Source organism: Oryx dammah, unplaced genomic scaffold, assembly GCF_014754425.2.
Source record: "Oryx dammah isolate SB20612 unplaced genomic scaffold, SCBI_Odam_1.1 HiC_scaffold_8, whole genome shotgun sequence".
Taxonomy (NCBI): domain Eukaryota; kingdom Metazoa; phylum Chordata; class Mammalia; order Artiodactyla; family Bovidae; genus Oryx; species Oryx dammah.
Window position 1 is genome coordinate 37705459 of NW_024070192.1, and position 21720 is coordinate 37727178.

A 21720-nucleotide genomic window follows, 5' to 3' on the forward strand; every position below is an offset into this window, starting at 1 on the left:
GAGGTTATCCACAAGTGCATAAATTGCACTCTTGTAAGAATCTCATTAAGGAGGTCTCCATGAAATTCACATCTTAATGATCTGGCTATCTATGAGCTGAAGCTTCCCTGGCTTTATAAAGAATTTGCTGAAGAGTCAGGTAGCTAGTCGAGAATATTTTTCAGAAAGCATTCATCTGTACCGAGGACAGCAGGAAGGGAAGCGGGCAGGTGGAAGAGAGGCCTCAAAGAGACAGGCCACTTTTTAGCATCTGATCCAAGGGGTAAGGAAGTGACAGCAGCCCAAACAGGACACAGAGAAACAGAACTCATCCCTGTCTACGGCCCTTTAGCCTAGAGTAGCCTTCCTGCTGTCAGGCTGGGCGGTTTGAAGAGTTACAGTGCAGTGCTAACACGCAGTTTAGATGAAGGTTAACAGAAAATGACAGCTTCACAGATTAATTAATTGCTGCCCAAATTAGTTGATGTATAAGCCTTTGCTTTAAATCTAACGTAACAAGTAAATTAGAAGTCAACCCACTTCTTTTCTTTTTAAGAACTAAAAGGACAGAATGTCTTTGATCTTGAGAACAGCATACTGGCTTCAGAGCAGACTATTGTGTAATCTGACAAGCAGTAATGTAGAACTTTTCTTACATGTTTATAAAATAAATACTGTAGCTTTTTAAAAAAATGAAATTCTATGAATGTTTCACAGAGCTTTGATGTTCTTGGGAGCAGTTAGGGAAATGCTCACTCAAAACCTTGTTTCAAATAGTTGTGAGGCATTGCAGTGGGCTTTTTTGCTCTGCTCCAGACACAACTAGGGTGTGGGTGGTCTTTAACACACCACAGTAAGCACTCAGCCCTGGGGTTCTTAGCTGGTTTTGTTAGAGCAATTCTAGAGGCCCTTCCTGGAGGACAGAGTCTTCAGTAGTTGACGTTCTGTGTTACCTCAGACTGTCTGTCACCTCCGCCCCCAACCAGTGTTGGTTAGTCAGAGCAAGAGAGCTCACACCATTGACAAGGGAGCTGACACAGCCTTCCCTTCCCTTCCTAGGGCTCGCGCTTAATGCGTCCCCTCTCTTTATTGACGAGGGTTCCTCAGAGGACTCGTGTGCTCCAGGAGGCAGCCAGCCCTTTTTGCTCAGGTGGAATGTCTTCTGAGGACGGTCAAATAGGGTGGCAGCTGGGGCCGGACCTGGGGCCCTGGGGGCTCATTCTGTCTCATCTACATACTGGAAAAGACCAAGCAAGTCCCTTTACCTCTCAGGACCTCTGTGTCCCTGTCTGTCAGATGGCAGGCTTGACGGGGATGTCTCCAGGTTTCCTTTTAGTGCTAATGTGAGTTCTAGGATCTTTGCTGAGCTTTCCCAAGGAGCATCTGGAGTGGAAGTTGGACAGGAAGGAGTTGGGGACAAGCAGCAGACGTTACTTGGCAGACAAAGTTCCGTCTAGTCAAAGCTATGGTTTTTCCAGTAGTCATGTATGGATATGAGAGTTGGACCATAAAGAAAGCTGAGTGCCGAAGCACTGATACTTTTGAACTGTGATGTTGAAGAATCACTCAGACTGCAAGGAGATCAAACCAGTCAATCCTAAAGGAAAGCAGTCCTGAATATTGGAAGGACTGATGCTGAAGCTGAAGCTAGAATACTTTGGCCATCTGATGTGAAGAACCGCCTAACTGGAAAAGACCCTGATGCTGGGGAAGATTGAAGGCAGAAGGAGAAGGGGCTGACAGAGGATGAGATGGTTGGATGTCATCACCGACTCAATGGACATGAGTTTGAGCAAGCTCCGGGAGATGGTGAAGGACAGGGAAGACCTCATGCTGCAGTCCATGAGGCCACAAAGAGTCGGACACGACTGAGCGACTGAGCAATAAGATGCCTAAGCCCTTGGATCCTTGGTTCCATGACCCAGTGCAACAGCACCACCCAGCCCCCGCCCCCGCCTGCCCAGCCCCAGTTATGGAAGGACACGGAGACCCTCACCCTTGTTCCCTTCCCACTCAGCTCTCTTTGTCCAGCAGACACGCACACATGGATGTTTTCACATGGGAGAATTTTTAGGAGGTAGCCCATGTCTTAGTCAGCTCAGGCTGCTGTAACAAAATATCATGGACTGGGTGGCTTAAATAAAAAATATATTTTCTCAGATTTTGGAAGTAGAAGTCCTGAGATCAGGGTGCCAGCAGTTGGGTTCTCATGAAGCCTCTCTTCCTGGCTGGTAGACAGCATCTCTCTGTGGGCTCACGTGGCCTTTCCTTGGCGCATGAACTTGGAGAGAGAGACGTCTCTTCCTCTTCTAAGACCTCCAAGCCTATTGGATTAGGGCCCTACTAAAATCTCTGTCTCTAAATGCAGTGACCTTGGGGGTTGTGGCTTCAACATACAAATGTGGGAGGGGTGACCCAGTTCTGTCCGTGGCATCCAGGATTGCAAGGATCCCAGTGTCTGTGTGGAATGAAGTCCCTGCTTTTTAAAGGCTCATAGACTGGGAGGAGTTTAGACCCATGGGTCTGGAGGCAGTAGGGTTTATAGTCGTTCAGAGTCCTGGATCTGGAGGAAAACAGTTTTGATTGAATCCCAGCTTGGCCACTTATTAGCATGTGAGAGAGAGAGTGTGTGTGTGTGTTCAGCCACTCAGTTGTGTCCGACTCCTTGTGACCCCATGGACTGTAGCCCCCCAGGCTCCTCTGTCCATGGGATCTCCCAGGCAAGAATACTGGAGCAGGTTGCCATTTCCTTCTGCAGGGGATCTTCCCGACCGAGGGATCAAACCTGCATCTCTTGCCCCTCCTGCGTTGGCAGGTGGCTTCTTTACCACTAGCACCACATATGATCTGGGACAAATTACTTAACCTATCAATCACTGAGCCAGCATCCTGATCCGTGCAATCAGGGTAACCGAGCAGGGTGGCTGTGAGGGTCAGCGGGGGCTTGTGTGGAGGCCCCTGGCACCGAGCCTGTGCCCACTCTGGACGCTCAGTCAGCAGAAGTGACTACGGCTGCTTGTCAGTCTTCCCGCTGCCCCTTTGCCAACTCTGTCCTTTGCTGGTCTCAGTAACATCCTCACCCTTCCAGATGCCCTCTTCCTAGCATCCTAGGACTCAGAGGCAAGTGATGAGAAACACTTGCTGCATCTGGGGGCGGTGGGACAGGACTGTGGGAATAGCCCCCCCACCTGTGAGTGTGGACGGGCTCGCTTTTCACTCACTCGCAGACAGAGCATCAGGCCTACCCCATGCTAAACACGTGTCCTCTATGCTCTAACTCTTTAAACTTCTTACTGTGATATAATTTAACAATCACAGAATAGTTTTGAGGGTAGAACAAAGCTATTTTCTTCCTCCCCTCTTTTCCCCCTTAACCCTTATCCCCCCAACCGTGAACTATTTGAGAGTTACTTGCATACATGTGTAACTTCAGCCTCTAAATATTTTAGTGTACATTTTCTAAGAACAAGGACTTTCCTTCATATGACCACAGTAGTCTTATCAGATTCAGAAATTGTTTAATTTTATTCCCTGGTGGCTCAGACACAGTAAAGAATCTGCTTGCAATTTGTTTTTGAACAGTTCAGTCCAGTTATGTTATAGAATGTCCCTCAAGTTGGTCCCTTAACATTTGTTTAACGTAAAATGTACTTCAGAAGCCATTTTCACATTCCTTTAAGATACGTAGGTAGTTCCTGAATGCCTTGCACTAGGTTCTGTGAGTTGGGAGCATGATATAGCCTGGCTCTGCCTTGGGACCTGAAGTCTGGGTTTGTGGGCAGTTACTATCAGAAGGACTGGAAGGGCCTCTCCATGCTTGTGACCAGTGGTCTGCTGTGCAGACACCCACAGCTTGGAAAATGCATCTCAGAAGGATGCAGGCCAAGTTAGCAGTCTGGAAGTCTCCAAAGATGCAGAAAATGGCTCCGCACCTGTTTCAGCATCCTCTCATCAACTTTGCCCAGCCTCCCGAGACCTCCCAAAGTTCACACTCCCAACCAAAGGCCTACTTTTCTTGGAAGCCTCCAGTGGGCACAGTCCTGGGTTCCAGCCTGTCCCTAATTCTGCTCTGCTCTGTGGTCTGGGGCTGGTCTCTCCCTCTCTGGGCCAGCAAGCCCCTCCTTGCTTTGCCAGGCACCCTGGGAGCTGGGGACAGGGAGGGAGAGAGGCACTGGGCCCTGAGTATGGGAAGACAGCCAGGACCCCAGCCCACGACAGGGTTAAGCCACCTTGGGACGATCTTCTTTGTGACCTGGCGGATGACTCATCAGACCTGGAGCTTTGCTTTCTCAGCTGTTTAACCTCTCCATTGGGTGGTATATAGTGTGGAAAATGATGAATCATAATCTCAACAACAATGTAACATCCGGGAACTGTCCTGCTAGGTGGAGGCATTTTATCAGACCAAAGCAAGCAATGTAAGACTGTTACGTGACCTCAGTCATTACAGAACTTTAGCCAAGCAGGCTTTCATCGTGAGGAACAAGATAAAATTGTTCATTCATTCATTCATCTAGTCATCGAGTCAACACCGTCCTCTGCTGTGGGTTTTTTTTTTTTAATTTCCTTGTTTAATATGTATGTATTTATTTGACTGTGCCAAGTCTTAGTTGCAGCATGCAGGATCTTCGCTGTGGCATATGGAATCTAGTTTCCTGACCTGGGCCCCCTGCATTGAGAGCATGGAGTCTTAGCCATTGGACTCCCAGGGCATCCCATCTGCTGTGTTTTAACCCTTATATTAACACTGTGAAGTGCTCTCCCTGCAGATACACGCATCCAGGTGAGAGAGACATTTTGATTGTAAACAAAATTAAATAAAATGGAAAATTCAGTTCCTCAGTGACTGGGGACATTTAAAGGACACAGTAACCACAGTTGGACTGTGTAAGTCCAGACACTGATTGCTGGGCTCCGTGAGACAGTGCTGCTCTGCACAGCCAACTGTCTGGGAAGCAAAGGTGCGGGAGAGACTTCTGCGACAGACGTGGGCACACATAGAAACTCTGACAGAGCGTGAAGTTGGCATTTACATGTGACTGCGGGCTGTCGGCAGTGCAATTCTCTGGGCTTCTGGGCTGAGTCAGAGATGTGCTAAAAGATGCATGGAGTTTCACTTCTGTTCTGGTAGCCCAGATCTCTGTTAGGTTCTACACCATGGTGCTGTAGTCAGGATATAAAGAGAACGCAGCTGTGAATTGGAGAAGGCAATGGCATCCCACTCCAGTACTCTTGCCTGGAAAATCCCATGGACAGAGGAGCCTGGTGGGCTACAGTCCATGGAGTTGCTAAGAGTCGGACACGACTGAGTGACTTCACTTTCACTTTTCACTTTCATGCATTGGAGAAGGAAATGGCAACCCACTCCACTGTTCTTGCCTGGAGAATCCCAGGGACGGGGGAGCCTGGTGGGCTGCCGTCTATGGGGTCACACAGAGTCGGACACGACTGAAGCGATTTAGCAGCAGCAGCAGCAGCAGCTGTGGATTAAGAATCCCCCTGCCAATGCAGGGGGCATGGGTTCAGTCCCTGGTCCAGGAAGATCCCACAGTGCCACAGGGCAACGAAAGCCACGCACCACAGCTACGGAGCCTGTGCTCTGGAGCTGGAGAGCTGCAAACACTGAGCCCCTGTACCACAGCTACTGAAGCTGGCATGCCCTGGAGCCCGTGTTCCGGCAATGAGAACTCCGTGCACTGAGACTAGAGAGTAGCCCCCGCTCGCTGCAACCAGAGAAGACCTAGCACAGAAATAAATAAAACTATTTTTAAAATTAAAAACAAAAATGAAGAGAATGCGGCCAAAGCTGAACTGAGGCAGTGATTCAGTCAGTGCCGGGGCCTTTCCCTTCACCTGGCCCTCCGCAGTCTCAGGGCCTTGAGTGTGGAGGCGGGTTTCTAACCGTGGAGGGTGCTTCCTGTGGGAGGGACCCTGGGCCAGGCTGGGGCAGAGGTGGGTGGTGGGTGATGGAGCAGGGCAAGGGGGCTGGGCTCTTCCACGAGGATGATAAACAACACACCGCTGGGTTCATACTGCTCCTGTACCTCAAATACCCGCTCCTGACGTCATCCGGCCCTGTTCCCAGGCCAGACCTCAGCTCCCAGTTCCACAAGAGTGGTAGAGATGGAGCAGGGCTGCCAGGTGTCTCTGGGCTCCGGGACCCAGCCCTCCTCTACTGAGGAAGCCACGCAGCCCGTCTGTCTGTGGTCCTGGTCTGTGGGTGTGCCTCTGTCCCCGCCTCCTGCCCGCTCGAGCCCAGGAGCCCAGGAGGGAAGCTGAGCCCTTGAGGCCTCGGCCGTTGCCTGCGCTCCCGCCAGGATGTGGCTCTTTCACTCTCTGCTCTGCGTGACCAGTAAGTCGGCCTCACCCCTTGCCCCTCAAGGGGCTGCTGTGCCGTTAGCTCGGCCTGTCTGTTTGTGCGTCTGGTGGGGCTCAGGGCCCAAGGTTAGAGAAGAGGTGGGGCCTCCCCCCAGAGGGAGGCTCTTGCTCGGTGGGTCAGACCCTCCCCTGGGGCTGGGAAGGGCCCCTGAGGCTCCCTCTGACTTTGGACTCCTTTGGACTCCGGGGCTCTGCCTCCTGTTCCTCCTGCCACCTCCCCTCTCCATGCGTCCCCTTTTCCCCAACCAGGCATCCATGTCAGGCAGCCCCTCAGGTCTATGCCGCGCTTCTCCTCAGAGAGTGCAAGCCCACCTGCCCAGCGAGCCCCCTTCTCTTACACAGGAAGGGTTTAGCTGAGGAGGGGGTAAGGACCCTGTGAGCAGGTGACCGCTGATGAGAGATGGTGGGCTGTGTGGTGGAGGATGAATGCAAGGGGGGGCCAGCTTCCTGTTCCTGACGTTAAGGCCCTACAAGAACCTGTGTGGGGGAGGGGGCACTTCTCCGCACTGCCTAGGGGGTCCCTTTCTGGCCTTTAAAACGCTCATGGAAGCCCCTAGGGGCAGGCCAAGCCAGGAGCCTGCGCCCAACAACCAGGAACCAGGGAGGAAAAAAAGCATGGTCAGTGAGCCCCGCTGCTGGGTGGGGCTGCTCAGATCAAACCTGAGGCCAGGTGGTCCTGCTTAGCAATCTGACAGGACTCCTGGCGGCCTCCTGTGCTGGTCAGAAGATTTTGATGGAAGAATAAGTCCGGGCATCAGGCAGATGTAGTTTCAAAGCTCCTAGGAGCCTCAGTTTCCCCCTAAGGATTGATGCAGGCTGCTGAGTGAGGCCAGACCGTGGCTGAGCTGAGGCCAGCCTGGGGGGTGCTCAGAATTACTAATAGCGCCCACACAGGGCCGGGCCACCCAAGAGGCTGGCCAAATTTTAATATTTGATTATTAAAAAACATCAAAATAGTTATCATGGAAAGATCAAAACTTTGCTGACCTTCCTCTTCCTTATTTTACAGCTTAGACTTCCCTTTACTTTCAGTTACGTGTGGCGTGTGGAGAAGGTCTCATGCTTCTTTGATCTTGCGTCACCAAGCGTGTCCATAGACGATGTTTAGATGAGATCCTGGTCCACTCCTTCCCAGTATGGAAGAGGTGACTGAGGCCCAGACAGGGGTAGTGACTGGCCATAGTTACAAGCAAGTGCTGGTGGAAATGAGGCTTAAGCCCAGGCCTCTGCCTGCCTCCCTGCTCTAGAAGCTCCAGAATACCCCATGGCCTGGGACACTAACCCTGGTGTCACTCTGGCTTCTGCTCCTCTCTTTCTCCTGTGATCCTGGAAGGATCAGTTATCGCCCCAGCACCTTTTTCGGCAATGTCAAGTCGCATGAGCTTTACAAAACCCCTTCTGAGGCCAAGGCACCCCCCAGGTGGATGGACAGTAGAGAGCAAGATGGAGCAGAGTTGCAATGAGATCCATGAGCCTGCAGCTTGGCTATGCTGTGGGCCAGGGACAAGAGCAGGGCCCTGGCAGCACTAGTGCGATTGGGAGAAATGGAGCCGTGACAATTCTGCTCTAAGAATGAGGTCCTGAGACTTAGGGGTGGACTAATCATGAAGAGCTTCCTGGAGGAGGTGAGACTGGTGCTGAATCTTAAGAGCTGGATAGAGTCTGAGAAAGTGACAAGGAGAGGCCAAGGGAGGGAGTAGGAACTCCTCAGACTGTGAGCCCAGGCCCTGCATCCTGGCTGCACCTCGCTAGGCTGGAGAGAATCCAGACTGTTCCTGATCTGACCTTCTACCCTTCCCACTGCGGTGAAGCCCTGTAGCTGTTCCTTGCAGCCTGCTACTCCTGGGTCAGTCTTCACCCTGACTCATTCAGTGACCACAGCCATTCACTTCTCCTCCCAGGCTCTTAGAGACTGCATCTACATAGCTCGGGTAAAGAAGGGAACTATGCTATGGGTCTATAAAACCTTTCAGTGGTACAGGAACCAGAAGTCCAGGGTTGGCTTAGCTGTTGTATTAACTTCAGGCTGCAGCCTGGGGACCCCTCTGAGTCCTGCTGGGGGAATCGGGCAGGTTCCAGACCAGGCTCTGCCCAGGGCACAACCTAGATGGAAGGGCAAGTCTGTGATGGAAAACCTCAGCCAGTGAGGGTGGAGGACTGTAGTGTCCGAGGTGGCCCGTAGGATGGGGGAGTCCTTAGCAAGTGCAGACAGGTGGTAGGGGTGGGAGGGAGCTTCTAGGCAGGAGAAGCAGTATGGACAGAGACCCCGGTATAAGGATTATGTTTAAGGAGACACAGGGTGAGATCTGAGTGGGGATCAGAGTGCTGTCTGCTCTGATGTCGTCTGCCCCCCACAGCAAGGACACCCTGGGCTCCATGGCTTCTGCAGGCCACATGTACACCAGGACCCTCTGTCCCCAGCTGGAGGGCCCACTAAGGACACCTTCAGGCAACACATGGGGATGGGGAAAGTGTCCCCAGGCAGAGAGGTAAGACAAATGCAGTGTGCATGGGCAGGCCAGGTGTGGAGGGCAGGCCACTCGGGAGCCAGACACCTCTGACCTCCAGGAGGCTGGCTTTTGGGGAGTGTAGACAGGGGCCATGCGGGTGGTCAGGGAGGCGGTGGAGAGTGTGGGGGATCCAGAATGCTAGGCTAAGGGAGCTCCGGCTGCACCCTGAGGGTAGGGGGAACCCCAGTAGGCCCCGAGCCCAAAGGTGACCATGAGACTTGCCTGTTGTGTAGAAGGCAGTGTCCTGGAGGAAAGGGAGGCAGAGGCTCATGAAGAGGCAGTTGCTGAGACTTGGGGCAGGAGGACGTGGGGAGGAGGAGACACGGGGAAGAGGTAGGAGGAAACCGCGAGCACTTTGCGTGGAACCTAGCCCAGTCTCCCCCAGACCTGCTGGCCGTGGCCATCGGGTAGCCTGAGAGGGAGTCGGAGGGCAGGCATGAGGCTTGGAGCTGAGATGATGAGGCTCAACTTTAAGGGCCCAGGTGGCTGAGCGCAGGGTGAGCCGCCCCATGGGACAGGCAGCCTGCAGACCTCTCTGGGTGCTCTCGGCTGGGCGTCAGGACGGCTCGGCTGTGGCCTGGCTTCTTGCTTAATTTTGGGAAACCATGCCCCCCAGGTTCAGTTTGCTAAGCTGGGAACAGTACTGTAAGAATGTGTATTTAAATGGCCCAGTGTGATGGGGGAGAGAGGGGGCTGGTGGGGGGCCGTGGGGCTGACAGGATGGAGTGGGGTCTGACTCAGCAGGCCCGTGTGGCTGAGGCAGCTTGGGGAGGCAGCCCTGTGGGTGGTGGGGTGACAGACTCTGGTTCAGCCGGGCTTTCATCTCTGACAGCGCTAGAGGGGGCTTCACCCGGAGAGCAAGACGTCAGAGGACGTGCGGGCCCTCTGTGGTTACAGCACTGATATCAGCACCCACCTACAGGGCCTTTGGTATGTCGGGCCCTGCACACGGCGTCGCCCCGCTGGTGCGCACGCTGCCACATCATAGCTGAGAAGAAGGCAGTGAGGCAACCGCAGGTCCTTCAGGGGCTCCATGGAAAGCGGGCACTGTCTCCCTCCGGGGCTCCTGCTCGTTTCTCTGAGTCTAGGGGGGAAGTGGGAAGGGTGGGGGGGGTCCCTGATGGATGCACAGTCTGGGTAAAGGGACTGTGGCAGCAGCTGGGCGTAGAGTCTGCTCTGCCAAGGCAACTCACGTCTGGTTGGCCTTTTGAGAGAGCTCAGCAGACCCGTTGTCACACCTACACACACACACACACGTGTGTGTGTTCTCAGCTCAGCAGACCCATTGACACACCTACACACACACACACACACGCACATGTTCTCAGCTCAGCGGACTCAGTGACACCCTAGCATGCACGCACACACACACACCCACACCCACACAGCCTACACACATGCACATGTTCTCAGCAGACCAGTTGACACATCTACACACACGCACACGCACACGCACACATACACATATTCTCACTGACCTAATTACCAGCTCGCTAACCCAGAGCTCTGCCCCAGTTCTCAGCTGCTGGCACACGGGGAGCCTGGTCTCTATTTACACCAACACCCTTGTCCCCAGGGCCTCCGGCTTTTACTGAAGACCTTAGAATGAGGCAGACCTGGGCCCCAGACGCAAATTTCAACTTGCGGATGGGCCACAGAGCAACCCCCTGACCTCCCTGAGCCCCAGGACCTGTGCATGGTGCCTGGAAGAGAGCAGGTGGTCCAGGAAGGTGGTCGTGAGTGTCTTTATGCTTGTCTCCTCCCCTTTCCCACCCCTCAGAGATTTTGAGCCAAGACCCCTCAGTTGAACAAAGCTAAACATGGGGGTGCAGGGGTGGATATCAGAAGTCTCTGGCCCTATCTGATGTTTCTAATCTGGGCCTGGCACTGCGTCAGGTGGGACTTTGTGGTTGAGGGTGTCATGGATGACAGATCAGATTACTGTCTGGGGGAAACAAACTTCATCGCAGATCACTCTGACCCAGACAGGATTTAGTCAGAGCCAGACAGAGACAGCCCAGGATGCTGAGGGGGCTCAGAGACCAGAAGGGCATTCTGGTCAAGAATCTAGTTGGCTCCTGGGACAGGGAGAGCCTGAACAGGGCCCCAAAGGATGGGGCGGAGCTGGGAGAGTGATGAGGAAGGCACACGGGGCAGGGGGAGCCGCCGTGCAAAGGCCCTGTGGTGGGAGGCGTGCAGAGTGTGTTCAGGAAGTGGGGTATCTAGCAGCTGGAGAACAGAGCAGGCAGAGGGGATACTGGGCTGGGCAGGGACATATCATGGATGTCCGGGAAGAAAGGCTAGACTTCTCACAGGGGTTTCAATTCATGTCTGTGAGTCACACAGATGGTAAAAAGGGGAAAGAAGGCCTTCCACTCACTCTTTGTAAGAAGTGGGTAGTTCTCACTTCACTTTTTAGTTTTTTCTTTTTTACCTGCCCCATCATTTTAAAATAAGTTTTATTTTAGCGGATGATACATTTTTATGAGTCACCACCCATCATTCTGGGCAAGGCAGGGGTATAAAGGGAAAGCAATAAAGTACAGATTTTGTGTCGGGCTCAGGGAAGAGGAATGAGAATTGACAGGTAAGAGCAGACAGTGCCCCTTAGAGGGAGCCTGCACCTTCAGCCTTTGGAAGATTGGATTTTAACAGAAGTTTCAAGTGAGTACAGAAGTAAAGAAAATGAGGGGACTTACCTGGTGGTCCAAGGGTTAAGACTCTGCCCTTCCACTCCATGCAGCACGGGTTCAGTCCCTGGTTGGGGAACTAAGGTCCCATATGCTGAGTGGTGTGGCCAAAAGTAAATGACATCAGTAAACCCAATATGCCCATGACCCAGATGACACAGCTATCAAGGTCTTGTCACACCTGCCGCACTGATTTCACCTGTCATTTTCCTGTCTGCTTTACCAAAGTATGTTAAAGCCTTGATGCTCACAGTTTGGTCTGGGACCAGGTACAGCCTGGCATCACTTACCAGCCTGTTAGACTAGGATCTCAGCCCCACTCCCTCACATCCTGAATCAGAACCTGCATTTTAGAAGAAGATACTTGGGTGATCTGTTTGCATTTTCATGCTTTGGAAGCTTTATTTGAAGGAAAATCCCCACCATCAGTCATTTTACCCTCAAATGCTTCAATACAAATTTTTAAAGTATAGGAGATATCCTCTTACGGTCACAATGTTCTCATCACCTAACAAAATGAACAGTAATTCTTTGTTAATGTCTAATGTTGTTGCTCAGTTGCTAAGCTGTGTCTGACTCTGCAACCCCATAAACCGCAGCATGCCAGACTCCCCTGCCTTTCACTATCTCCTGGAGTTTGTTCAAATTCATGTCCATTAAGTCAGTGATGCCATCTAACCCTCTCATCCTCTGCCTCCTGCTTCTCCTTTTGCTAATACTCAGCTTGTATTCGAATCTTCCCGACTGTCTCCACATGTCTATTTTTAACAGTTGATGAGTTCAGATCAAGAACCTAACAAGGCCCAGATATCATGTGCGGTTGCTATGCCTTTCTTAGTCTAGAGGGACCCCCTTGCTCATTTGGGCATCTGTGTGTCTTTTTCAAATCTTTGCTTTACTGCAGAGCTCGGACGCTTGTCCTGCACAACACATTTTCATGAAAGATTTGCGTGTTTGCTTCCTCTCAGAGTGATTTGTCCTTTAACCCCCTTTATTTCCTGGAACCTGGCAGTTAGGGCTAATGCCTTCATTACACGCAGGTTTAACTTTTTTTGACGAACACACTTTATACCAGCCGTCCCCGACCTTTTTGGCACCAGGGGCTGGTTTTGTGGAAGACAACTTTTCCATGGACGGCTGGGATGAGGGGATGTTTTCAGGATGATTCAAGCACACTCACTGCATTTATTATGCACATTACTTCTATTATTATTACATCAGCTCCGCCTCAGATCATCAGGCATTAGATCCCACAAGTTAAGGACCCCAGTCCAAAAAATCAGGAGGATTTTGCCATTTTTCCTGCATTTCGCTTGCTCCTTTTTCCAGTTTCCTTTGCGGAGGTATTTTAAAGACTTGCTTCTTGGTGTGGTCTGATGACTGGCAGCCTGGACATCACATGGGAGCTGTTAGAAACGCAGAGTCTTGGGCCCCAGTATTCTCCCTGGGGAGTCACACAAGGGGGCACACATGCCTGGGGGACCCACTCTTAAGGGCGCTAAGATGAACTAGTGGGCTGGGGGTGTCAGTCTAATTGTGAGGTGCTCGATCAAACTTTCATCCAAGCGGTTTCGTCCATTGATGATTGTGGCCTGAATTCACTGTTGTATTTCATTATGACTTGCAAAGTTATATGCTTTTTTTTGTTTTTGACTCCATTACATGTGGAATCTTAGTTCCCCAACCAGGGATTGAACTTGTGCCCCCTGCACTGAAAACGTAACTCCAAATTAAGACTTAAATCCAAATCCACTGGATTGCCCAGGGATGTTCTGCAAAATTCTGTTTTTATGATTTTATTCCTTCCCCATTTGTTGGTAATGATTTTTCCTTAAAGAACGTTTTCTCACCAACTAAGACTGTTTGGTGACCCTGAAATGTAGTGCATACAGGAAAGGCAAGAAGATTAATACTTTCCCTTTAATAGTCGATTTTCAGAGTTAGGGGACAATGCCCTCATTTCACTGCTGATGGTGAACAATGTAGTGTTTTGATTTCTTTCATTTTTGTTTCCTCTTGGACACAACTTGGCGACCGAACAACAACAACAACTGTCTTTTAAGTATCATTAAGAATCCCTGGAATTTTTACATATTAAGTGTGTTTCAGACACTTGCAATTATTATTGTTTTTTAAATTGAACCATAGTTGATTTACAATATTGAGTTAATTTCAGGTGTACAGCAAAATGATTCCATTATATTGGGTTGGCCAAAAAATTCTTTCAGGTTTTTCCATAAGACATTACACATATACATTCTTTTTCTTTATAGGCTATCACAATACACTAAATATATATATAGTTCCCTGTGCTATACAATAAATCCTTGTTGTTTATCTATTTTATGTATGTGTGCTTCATTCGTGTCCGACTCTTTGCAACCCTATGGACTGTAGCCCTCCCGGTTCTTCTGTTAATGGGATCTGCCAGGCAGGAATACTGGAGTATAGCAGTGTATTAATCCTGAACTCCTAATTTATTCCTTCTCACTCCTGCAATTATTATTTTTTAAGGTAGGCTGTTTTTTGAAGTCACACGCAAAAACGAGCAAAGTCAGAGCAGTGAATTTTCAAATTAAATCAAATCCACATGCTGATACCCATTTCAAGAAACAGAATATTACCAACATCCATAAACACCTCCTGTGGACCCTCCAGTCATTACTTTACCCCCAAGGGTAACTGTCCTCCTGACTTCTAATATCATGGATTAGTTTGCCTGTTTTGAACTTCACTTAAATGAAATTATACATGTTCTGTTTCGTCCCCACTGTTTTTCATCTGACATTGTGTTTATAGATCTACCCACCTTGTAGTCAATTATTTTTGTTGCTGTAGGGTAATTCCATTGGTGAATATACTGCAGCTTGTCGATAGATATGTGGGTTGTTCCAGTTTGGGGTTATTATGAATAGTGAGGCTGTGAACATTCTTGTACATGTCTTTTCATGAATTTATGAACATATTTCTATTGGATTTATGCCTAAGGCTAGAATCGCTGAGTCATGAGTTATGCATATATTCAGCTGTAGTTGATAATAGCCAAACGATTTTCTAAAGGGGTTATACAAATTTACACCCCCACCAGCAGTATATGACTATTCTAATGGCTCTACATTATTGTTAACACATGGTATTATCTTTTTCGGTTTAGCCATTCTGGTGGTTATGTAGTGGTATTTTTACCGAAAGAGTGTGTGTGAGGTCCGGCTGTTCGCTGCTCAAAAGCCAGTAAACAGGCAAAGTAGGTGGAAAGGAAAGTTTGCTTTATTTCAGAAGCCAGTAGCTGGAGGGTGGGGGGAGGTGGATGTCTGTCCAAAGTCCAATCCCCTCCCCACCATCCCGGCAACCAGTGGGGCAGGAGCTTTTATAGACAGAAGAACGGGGTGTTGGGGGTGGCTACATGCAGAAACTGCAGTCAGCTCTGATAGTCATCTTCAAATTGGTCATCAGTGGTCTGACCAGTATCATCTTCATTGTTTTAGGTACAGTTAAATCTTCAGTTCCGGGGTCCGTTTGTTCTCATTTCTTTGTGGCCAATTCTTGGAACTGTGGCAGGAATTGTCCTGGGTACAGCCTGGTCATCGTGTAGTTAACTTCTCTGCCTGGTGTGTCTAGAAGACAGCTCATAGGACATGGCTCAGAGCATTACCTATAGTCCTTGAGAAAGAATTAAAGGTCCTTGACTATGCTTAATGACTACGTTCTTATTATTTAGTCTCCTTTGTCAGTTTCCCCTTGATTCTGCATTTCTCGCTTCTCGGATAAAACTTATTCTTTGACTAAAGTTTTCCACAGACAAAAGGCAGGCAGAGGTGTCAGGGTGGGGGGCAAGGACCCATAAAATCTTGCATTGTTTCAGTATCACATAATCTCAGTTTGCCTTTCTGTGAAGCCTAATGAAGACTTCTCATATGATTACTGGCCATTTGGATAGTCTCTTTTGTGAAACGTCCTTCTTTCTGTTAGCTTACATGCCTTTTTCATATTGATTTGTAGGAACTCTTCACAGATTCTGACATAAATCTTTTGTCAGATGCTTGTATTGCAAACATCTCCTCTGTCTCTGTGGCTTGCCTCTCTACTCTTTTAGTGATGTCTTCCGATAAACAGTTCTTAAGCCTAACGAAGTTCAGCTTATCAATGCTTTTCTTTATAGCTAGTGTTTTTTTGTCATCTGTTTAAAAAGTATCTGTCTACCCCAAGGTCCTTTGTTTTCTCTTAAAAGCTTTCTTTTTCACTTTTCATAGTTAGATATATGGTCCATCTAAACACACATTTAAATCTTCAGTTCATCAGGAATTGATTTTTTGTGTCTAACACAAGTCAAGATTAATTTTTTTCAATGTTGATATTCAAGTGACCCAGCACGATTTATTTAAAAGATCATTCTTTCACCTTACTGTAAAAGAGTAAGTGACGCCTTACTGTCACCCTTGTCCTAAATCAAGTGACCATATGTTTTTGGACTCTTTGTTCCATTGATCTATTTGTCTATCCTTGGCACCCCATTCCAGTACTCTTGCCTGGAAAATCCCATGGATGGAGGAGCCTGGTAGGCTGCAGTCCATGGGATCATGAAGAGTCGAAGAGTCAGACACGACTGAGCGACTTCACTTTCACTTTTCACTTTCATGCACTGGAGAAGGAAATGGCAACCCACTCCAGTGTTCTTGCCTGGAGAATCCCAGGGACAGCGGAGCCTGGTGGGCTGCCATCTATGGGGTTGCACAGAGTCGGACACGACTGAAGCAACTTAGCAGCAGCAGTAGTAGCAGCATGCCAATATAATTCTGTTTTAATGACTATAAATTTCTAATAATATTGATAAATGATAAATCCAAAAATTTTCTTCTTCTTCTTCAAGAGTACCTGACTATTCTTTCCCATTGTGTTTCTTTCTTTCTTCCCTTTTTTTTTTAAAATGTCAGCTCTGTCTTCCTTGTTTAAAAATTAATTCATTACTTAATTGGAGGAAAATTGCTTTATAGTGTTGTGTTGGTTTCTGCCCTAGAACTCGAATCAGTCATAATTATATTGCCCTTTGCATTTTCACATACATTTTTTAAATGGCTTGCTAACATCTCCCCCCTCCCCACAATAATTTGCTAGGATTTTTTTTTAACTAATCAATTTTATTTTATTTATTTATTTGGCTGCCTTTATTTGGGCTATGAACTGTAGCCCATCAGTTTCCTCTGTCCATGGGGTTCTCCAGGCAAACATACTGGAGTGTGTTGCCATGCCCTCCTCCAGGGGGTCTTCCTGACCCAGAGATCGAACCCGAATCTCTTTTATATCTTCTGCATTGGCAGCTGGGTTCTTTACCATTACAGCCACCTGGGAAGCCCCAAGTTTATATACTATCCTCTTATTTCATAAATGTCTTAGGCTCTGTTCCGATGTAGTCTTTTCATTCATATTGGTAATTTCTATGTTCTTTCTCTCTCTTTTTTTCCTCCTTAATCAGTGTTGCTAGAGATTTATCAGTTTTATCACTCTTTCTAAAAACCAAGCTTTGGTTTTCTCTATGTAGGTTAGTTTTCTATTTCACTGATATGCTCATATCTTTATTCCCTCCTGTATTCCTCTCCGAGTTTGACTTGCTTTTCATTTAGCTTTTTGAGATGGAATATTAGATAATTAGTTTTCAGTTTTTCTTTTTTTAAAAAACATATGCATATAATGCCATATGTTTCCTCTAAGCACTTTGTTAACTGTATCACACATGTTTTGATTTGTCCTATCTTAATTCTCATTCAGTTCAAAATATTTTAAGGTCTCCATTTTTGACCTTACATTCTTTAGAAGTACATTGCTTATTTTCCAAGAAGTTCAGATTTTTCTTGCTTTCTCTTTGTTATTGATTTCCAGTTTAATTCTACTATAGTCAGAGGACATACTCTGGATTATGTAAATCCGTTGAAACTTACTGAGGTTTATTTTATGACCCGGCACACTTATGGTCAATTTTGATATTTCATGTGTACTTGAAAAAAATGTTTACTTTGCCATTGTTGGCTATAATATTATCTGTTAGTCAATTATATCAAGTTTGTTAATTGTGTTGTTCAGATCTTCTAGATACTTACTGGGTTTGGTTTTTTCCTTTTTTTTTTTTTTTTTTGGTCTGCTCTTGTACCTATGAAAGACTTGTTAAAGCTTTTAGTTCAATCAATTTTTGCTTTATATAGTTTGAAGTAATGTTATTGGAGACATACATATTTTAAATGGTTATATCTCCCTTAGGGAGTGAAGAACCACATAGTCATAACTTTGTATTTCCTTCTCTTCTTTAGTTAAAAGAATAGTTTATACCTGTCTGTTGTTTAAGGATTTTACTTTGTTCCTAAAATCTCTAATGCCAAGTGAAAAGCCATTAACTGGGAAAAAAAAAACTTCCATCAGTTTTTCAGATGAAAAACTGTGATGCATTCCAGCCACCCCAATATCTAAATAACTTTTAATGATGGAAAAATTTATAAATTTACAAACAAAACAAGTGTATATTAAAAACCCAATAATTTGAATATAAAATTACAATTTCTAGATACAACTTATTGTAATGAAGGCTTGCTGTCCTCATTAGAGGAGGAAATGAAGACTTAGGGTTGAGTGGTGGAGGATGGGTGAGAGGGGGTCATTACTGAAAAAGCACATTTTCCTTTCTGTACCATTTCTTTACTGTTTTTTTAACTTTGTGGGGACCCATGGCTATCTTACATTCAAACTCCCTTTAAAAATAAAATCACAGAGAAATATTTTGAGGCCAAAATAAATACTAAACCTTAAAATCACTTCAAGACACAGGGAAATAGCTTGTGCACTCAGTAGCCTGTAGACTCATAGAAGACACTGTCTCTTCAGCCTCCTGGATGGGCATGCATATGCAAAACACAGTATAAGAGGTTTACCCAAACCTGGGGCTTCCCTGGTGGCTCAGATGGTAAAGCATCTGCCTGCAATGTGGGAGACCCAGATTCAGATCACTGGGCTTGGAAGATCCCCTGGAGAAGGAAATGGCAACCCACTCCAGTACTCTTGCCTGGAAAATCCCATGGACAGAGGAGCCTGGTAGGTTAAGGTCCATGGGGTCGCAAAGAGTCGGACACAACTTCACTCTCACTTTCACACTTTCAAACATGGCAAGCGATGCAGATTTGTTTCCTATGATATTGTTGGGCTAGAAACTCTCATGTAAGTAAATTGGTGCATATGTTTTTGCCTGAAAATGTAACATCAGAATACACTTCCTTTTGGCATGTTTATTTGGTGTATTCAGGGGTGAAAAAAAATCATCGTATCAACATTAAAAAAAAGGAATGTCCTTTTTTTAAGCGGCATAGCTGGGAGCGCCCTGGCCGTCCAGTAGTTAGGACTTGGTGCTTTAGCTGCCGTGGTCCTGGATTCAATCACTGGTTGAAAACTAAGATCCTGCAAGCTGTGGGGTGTGGCCAAATCAAAAACAAAAAAATTGAGCAAAACTCAAGAAGTGGCGTAGCTTGTCAAGAGCCATTGTGACAAAAAGTTGTTAACTGAGCAGTATTTGAACAGATAAGTCTATAGACTGAGCTTTACTTTGCCTTTTTTTTCCATGCAAACATATACTGTAATTTTAAGCTGTGGCACAGCATGGTCAAACTATGCCTTTGAAAATTCTTTCTGACTACTGGTATGGAAAGGATGTACCTGGAGGGACAAATCTGGAAAGAGAAAGTCAGGAGACTAATGAATGTGTCCAAGCAGGAGAAAGTGAGGTCAGTGGGGCAGAACTGAGTCCCTGGGGATACCAAATTACATGTGAGAATTCTGAGAATGATAAAGTGGTATTTCAAACCTATGGGAATAATATAAGCTATTTGAGAAGGAACGCTGGACAATTTCATTTGGGGGGAAGAAAAATTAAAGCTGGGTATATGCAAAAATAAACTCTAGGGACTTTCATGGCAGCCCAGTGGTTAGGACACTGTATTTTTTTACTACAAGGGACATGGGTTTGAACCTTGGTCACGGAACTAAGACCCCACAAGCTTCATGGTACAGCCAAAAGAAAAAAGTCTAGATGAATCAAAGATGTAAGCATAAAAGAATGAAACAAATAACATACCGGAGAAAATAATAGTAAATTAAAAAAATAATCTCTGGTGGGAAAGCATGACTCAAAGCTCAAGTGACAGAGGAAAAATAATTTGACTACGTAATAAACGTAGGTTTGGGAAAAAATATAAGGAAGTCGAACAAATGGCTAAGTAACACGTTGGCAATTTCTTTTGGGAAAAATAAGCTCTTGCATATTAAATAAGAACACTTCCCTGGTGGTCCAGTGGTTAGGACTCCAAACTTCTACTGTGGGGGTTGTGGATTTAATCCCTGGTCAGGGAACTAAAGATCCCACATGCTATGTTGTATGCCCAAAAGAATGAAAAAGAAAACAATAAAGACCTCTTTAAGATGGGTAATGTACATGAAATAGACAGAAAACAACTTATAATAAGAGGCTTGACTTCACTCCTAATTAAGTAGTTTTGGAAGAAAATGTTGAGATACTCTTTTAAAACAAAGATGAAGAGGTCTGCACAGTCAAGCAATGCTGTGGGAAATAGGCCTTCCATTCTGTTGTTGGAGTACAAATTGGCACAGCCTCTTTGGGGAGCAATCTATCCATATCAATTCTGCCTTCCCAAGTTCCCCCCCAAAATTTTTAGTGAAGAATTTCCAAACATACAGAAAAGTTGAAAAACTTGTGCAATGGACAACCACATATGACAGACTTTGTTGTAGGAAGGAGGAGGCCCCCCTTCAGGGCCCCAGGAGCGGGCTCTCGTCTAACACTCGGAAAAGAATTGTCCGAGGAGACACATGCTGACCAAGCAAGAGATTTTATTGGGAAAGGGCACCCGGGTGGAGAGCAGTAGGGTAAGGGAACCCAGGAGAACAGGTCTGCCGTGTGGCTTGCAGTCTCGGGTTTTATGGTGATGGGATTTGTTTCCGGTGGTCTTTGGCCAATCATTTTAACTCAGAGTCTTTCCTGGTGGCGCACGCATCACTCAGCCAAGATGGATGCTAGCGAGAGGGATTCTGGGAAGTGGACGGACATGCGGTGTCTCCTTTTGACCTTTCCAAACTCTTCTGGTTGGTGGTGGCTTATTAGTTCTGTATTCCTTACCAGGATTTCCTGCATAAAACAACTCATGTGAATGGTTACTATGGTACCTGGCCAGGGTGGGCGGTTTCAATCGGTGTGCTTCCCCTAACAACTTGACAATGTACAGATTTTACAATATATATATTTTTGTATATCACATATATGTAAAATATGTGTGATAGCGCAAATACAACAAAATATTGACAACTGTAATTAATATATATAAAAAACATTTATTTATATCCATCTCTATGTAAATTACCATCCATAAATATATCCAGCTATCCACCCATCAAGCTGTCTCACATTTTAATGCATTTCAAAGTAAACTGCAGGCATCAGCACAGTTTATCCCTAAACATTTCATACATGTTAACTAGAATTCAATATTTGCTTATGGTTCTTTTTTTTTTTTTTTGAGGTAAAATTTACATAGTGAGCCACACAAATTGTAAGTGGATCATTTGATGTATTTTTGACAAATGCATGTCTTTGTAATCCAAATGCCTATAGAGATGTAGGCTATTTCCAACACCCCAAAAGCTCCTCTCTGCCCCTTCTCAGTTAATTCCCACCCCTACTCTCACTACTCCAGGCAATATTTTTTGCTACAGTTTTTTAATATTTATTTTTCTCTATTTATTCATTTCAGCTGTGCCTGGTCTTAGTTGCAGCACACGGGATCTTTAGTTGCGGGAACTCTTAGTTCAGCATGTGGGATCTAGTTCCCTGACAAGGGACTGAACCTAGGTTCCTGCATTGGGAACTCAGAGTCTTAGGCAATGGACCAACCAGGGAAGATTCACCCATCTTGTTGTGCATGTCAACTGTCTGTTTCTTTTTACTTCTGAATAGTATTCATTGTCTGAAAATATCAGTTTATCCATTCCCCAGCAGATGGTCATTTGGGTTGCTCCAGTTTGGGACTGTTACAAATAGGTATTTTTGAGGATGTATCTTTTCTCTTGGGTCAACTGATGGAGGTGTATGTAGGCAGAATGTAAGCAGATCCTCTCCA

At 46.7% G+C, this 21720-nt stretch overlaps 1 protein-coding gene across 1 annotated transcript in view; it reads left to right on the forward strand.

The window, feature by feature from the left end:
* The first annotated feature begins 6246 nt into the window (after positions 1 to 6246).
* ITGAE (integrin subunit alpha E) overlaps positions 6247 to 21720 on the forward strand; it is a 61921-nt gene continuing 46447 nt past the window's right edge. The window contains exon 1 of the mRNA XM_040244444.1: positions 6247 to 6331. Within this exon, the coding sequence (XP_040100378.1) occupies positions 6298 to 6331 (34 nt within the window). The 5' untranslated portion in view covers positions 6247 to 6297. The remainder of the gene's footprint in view (positions 6332 to 21720) is intronic.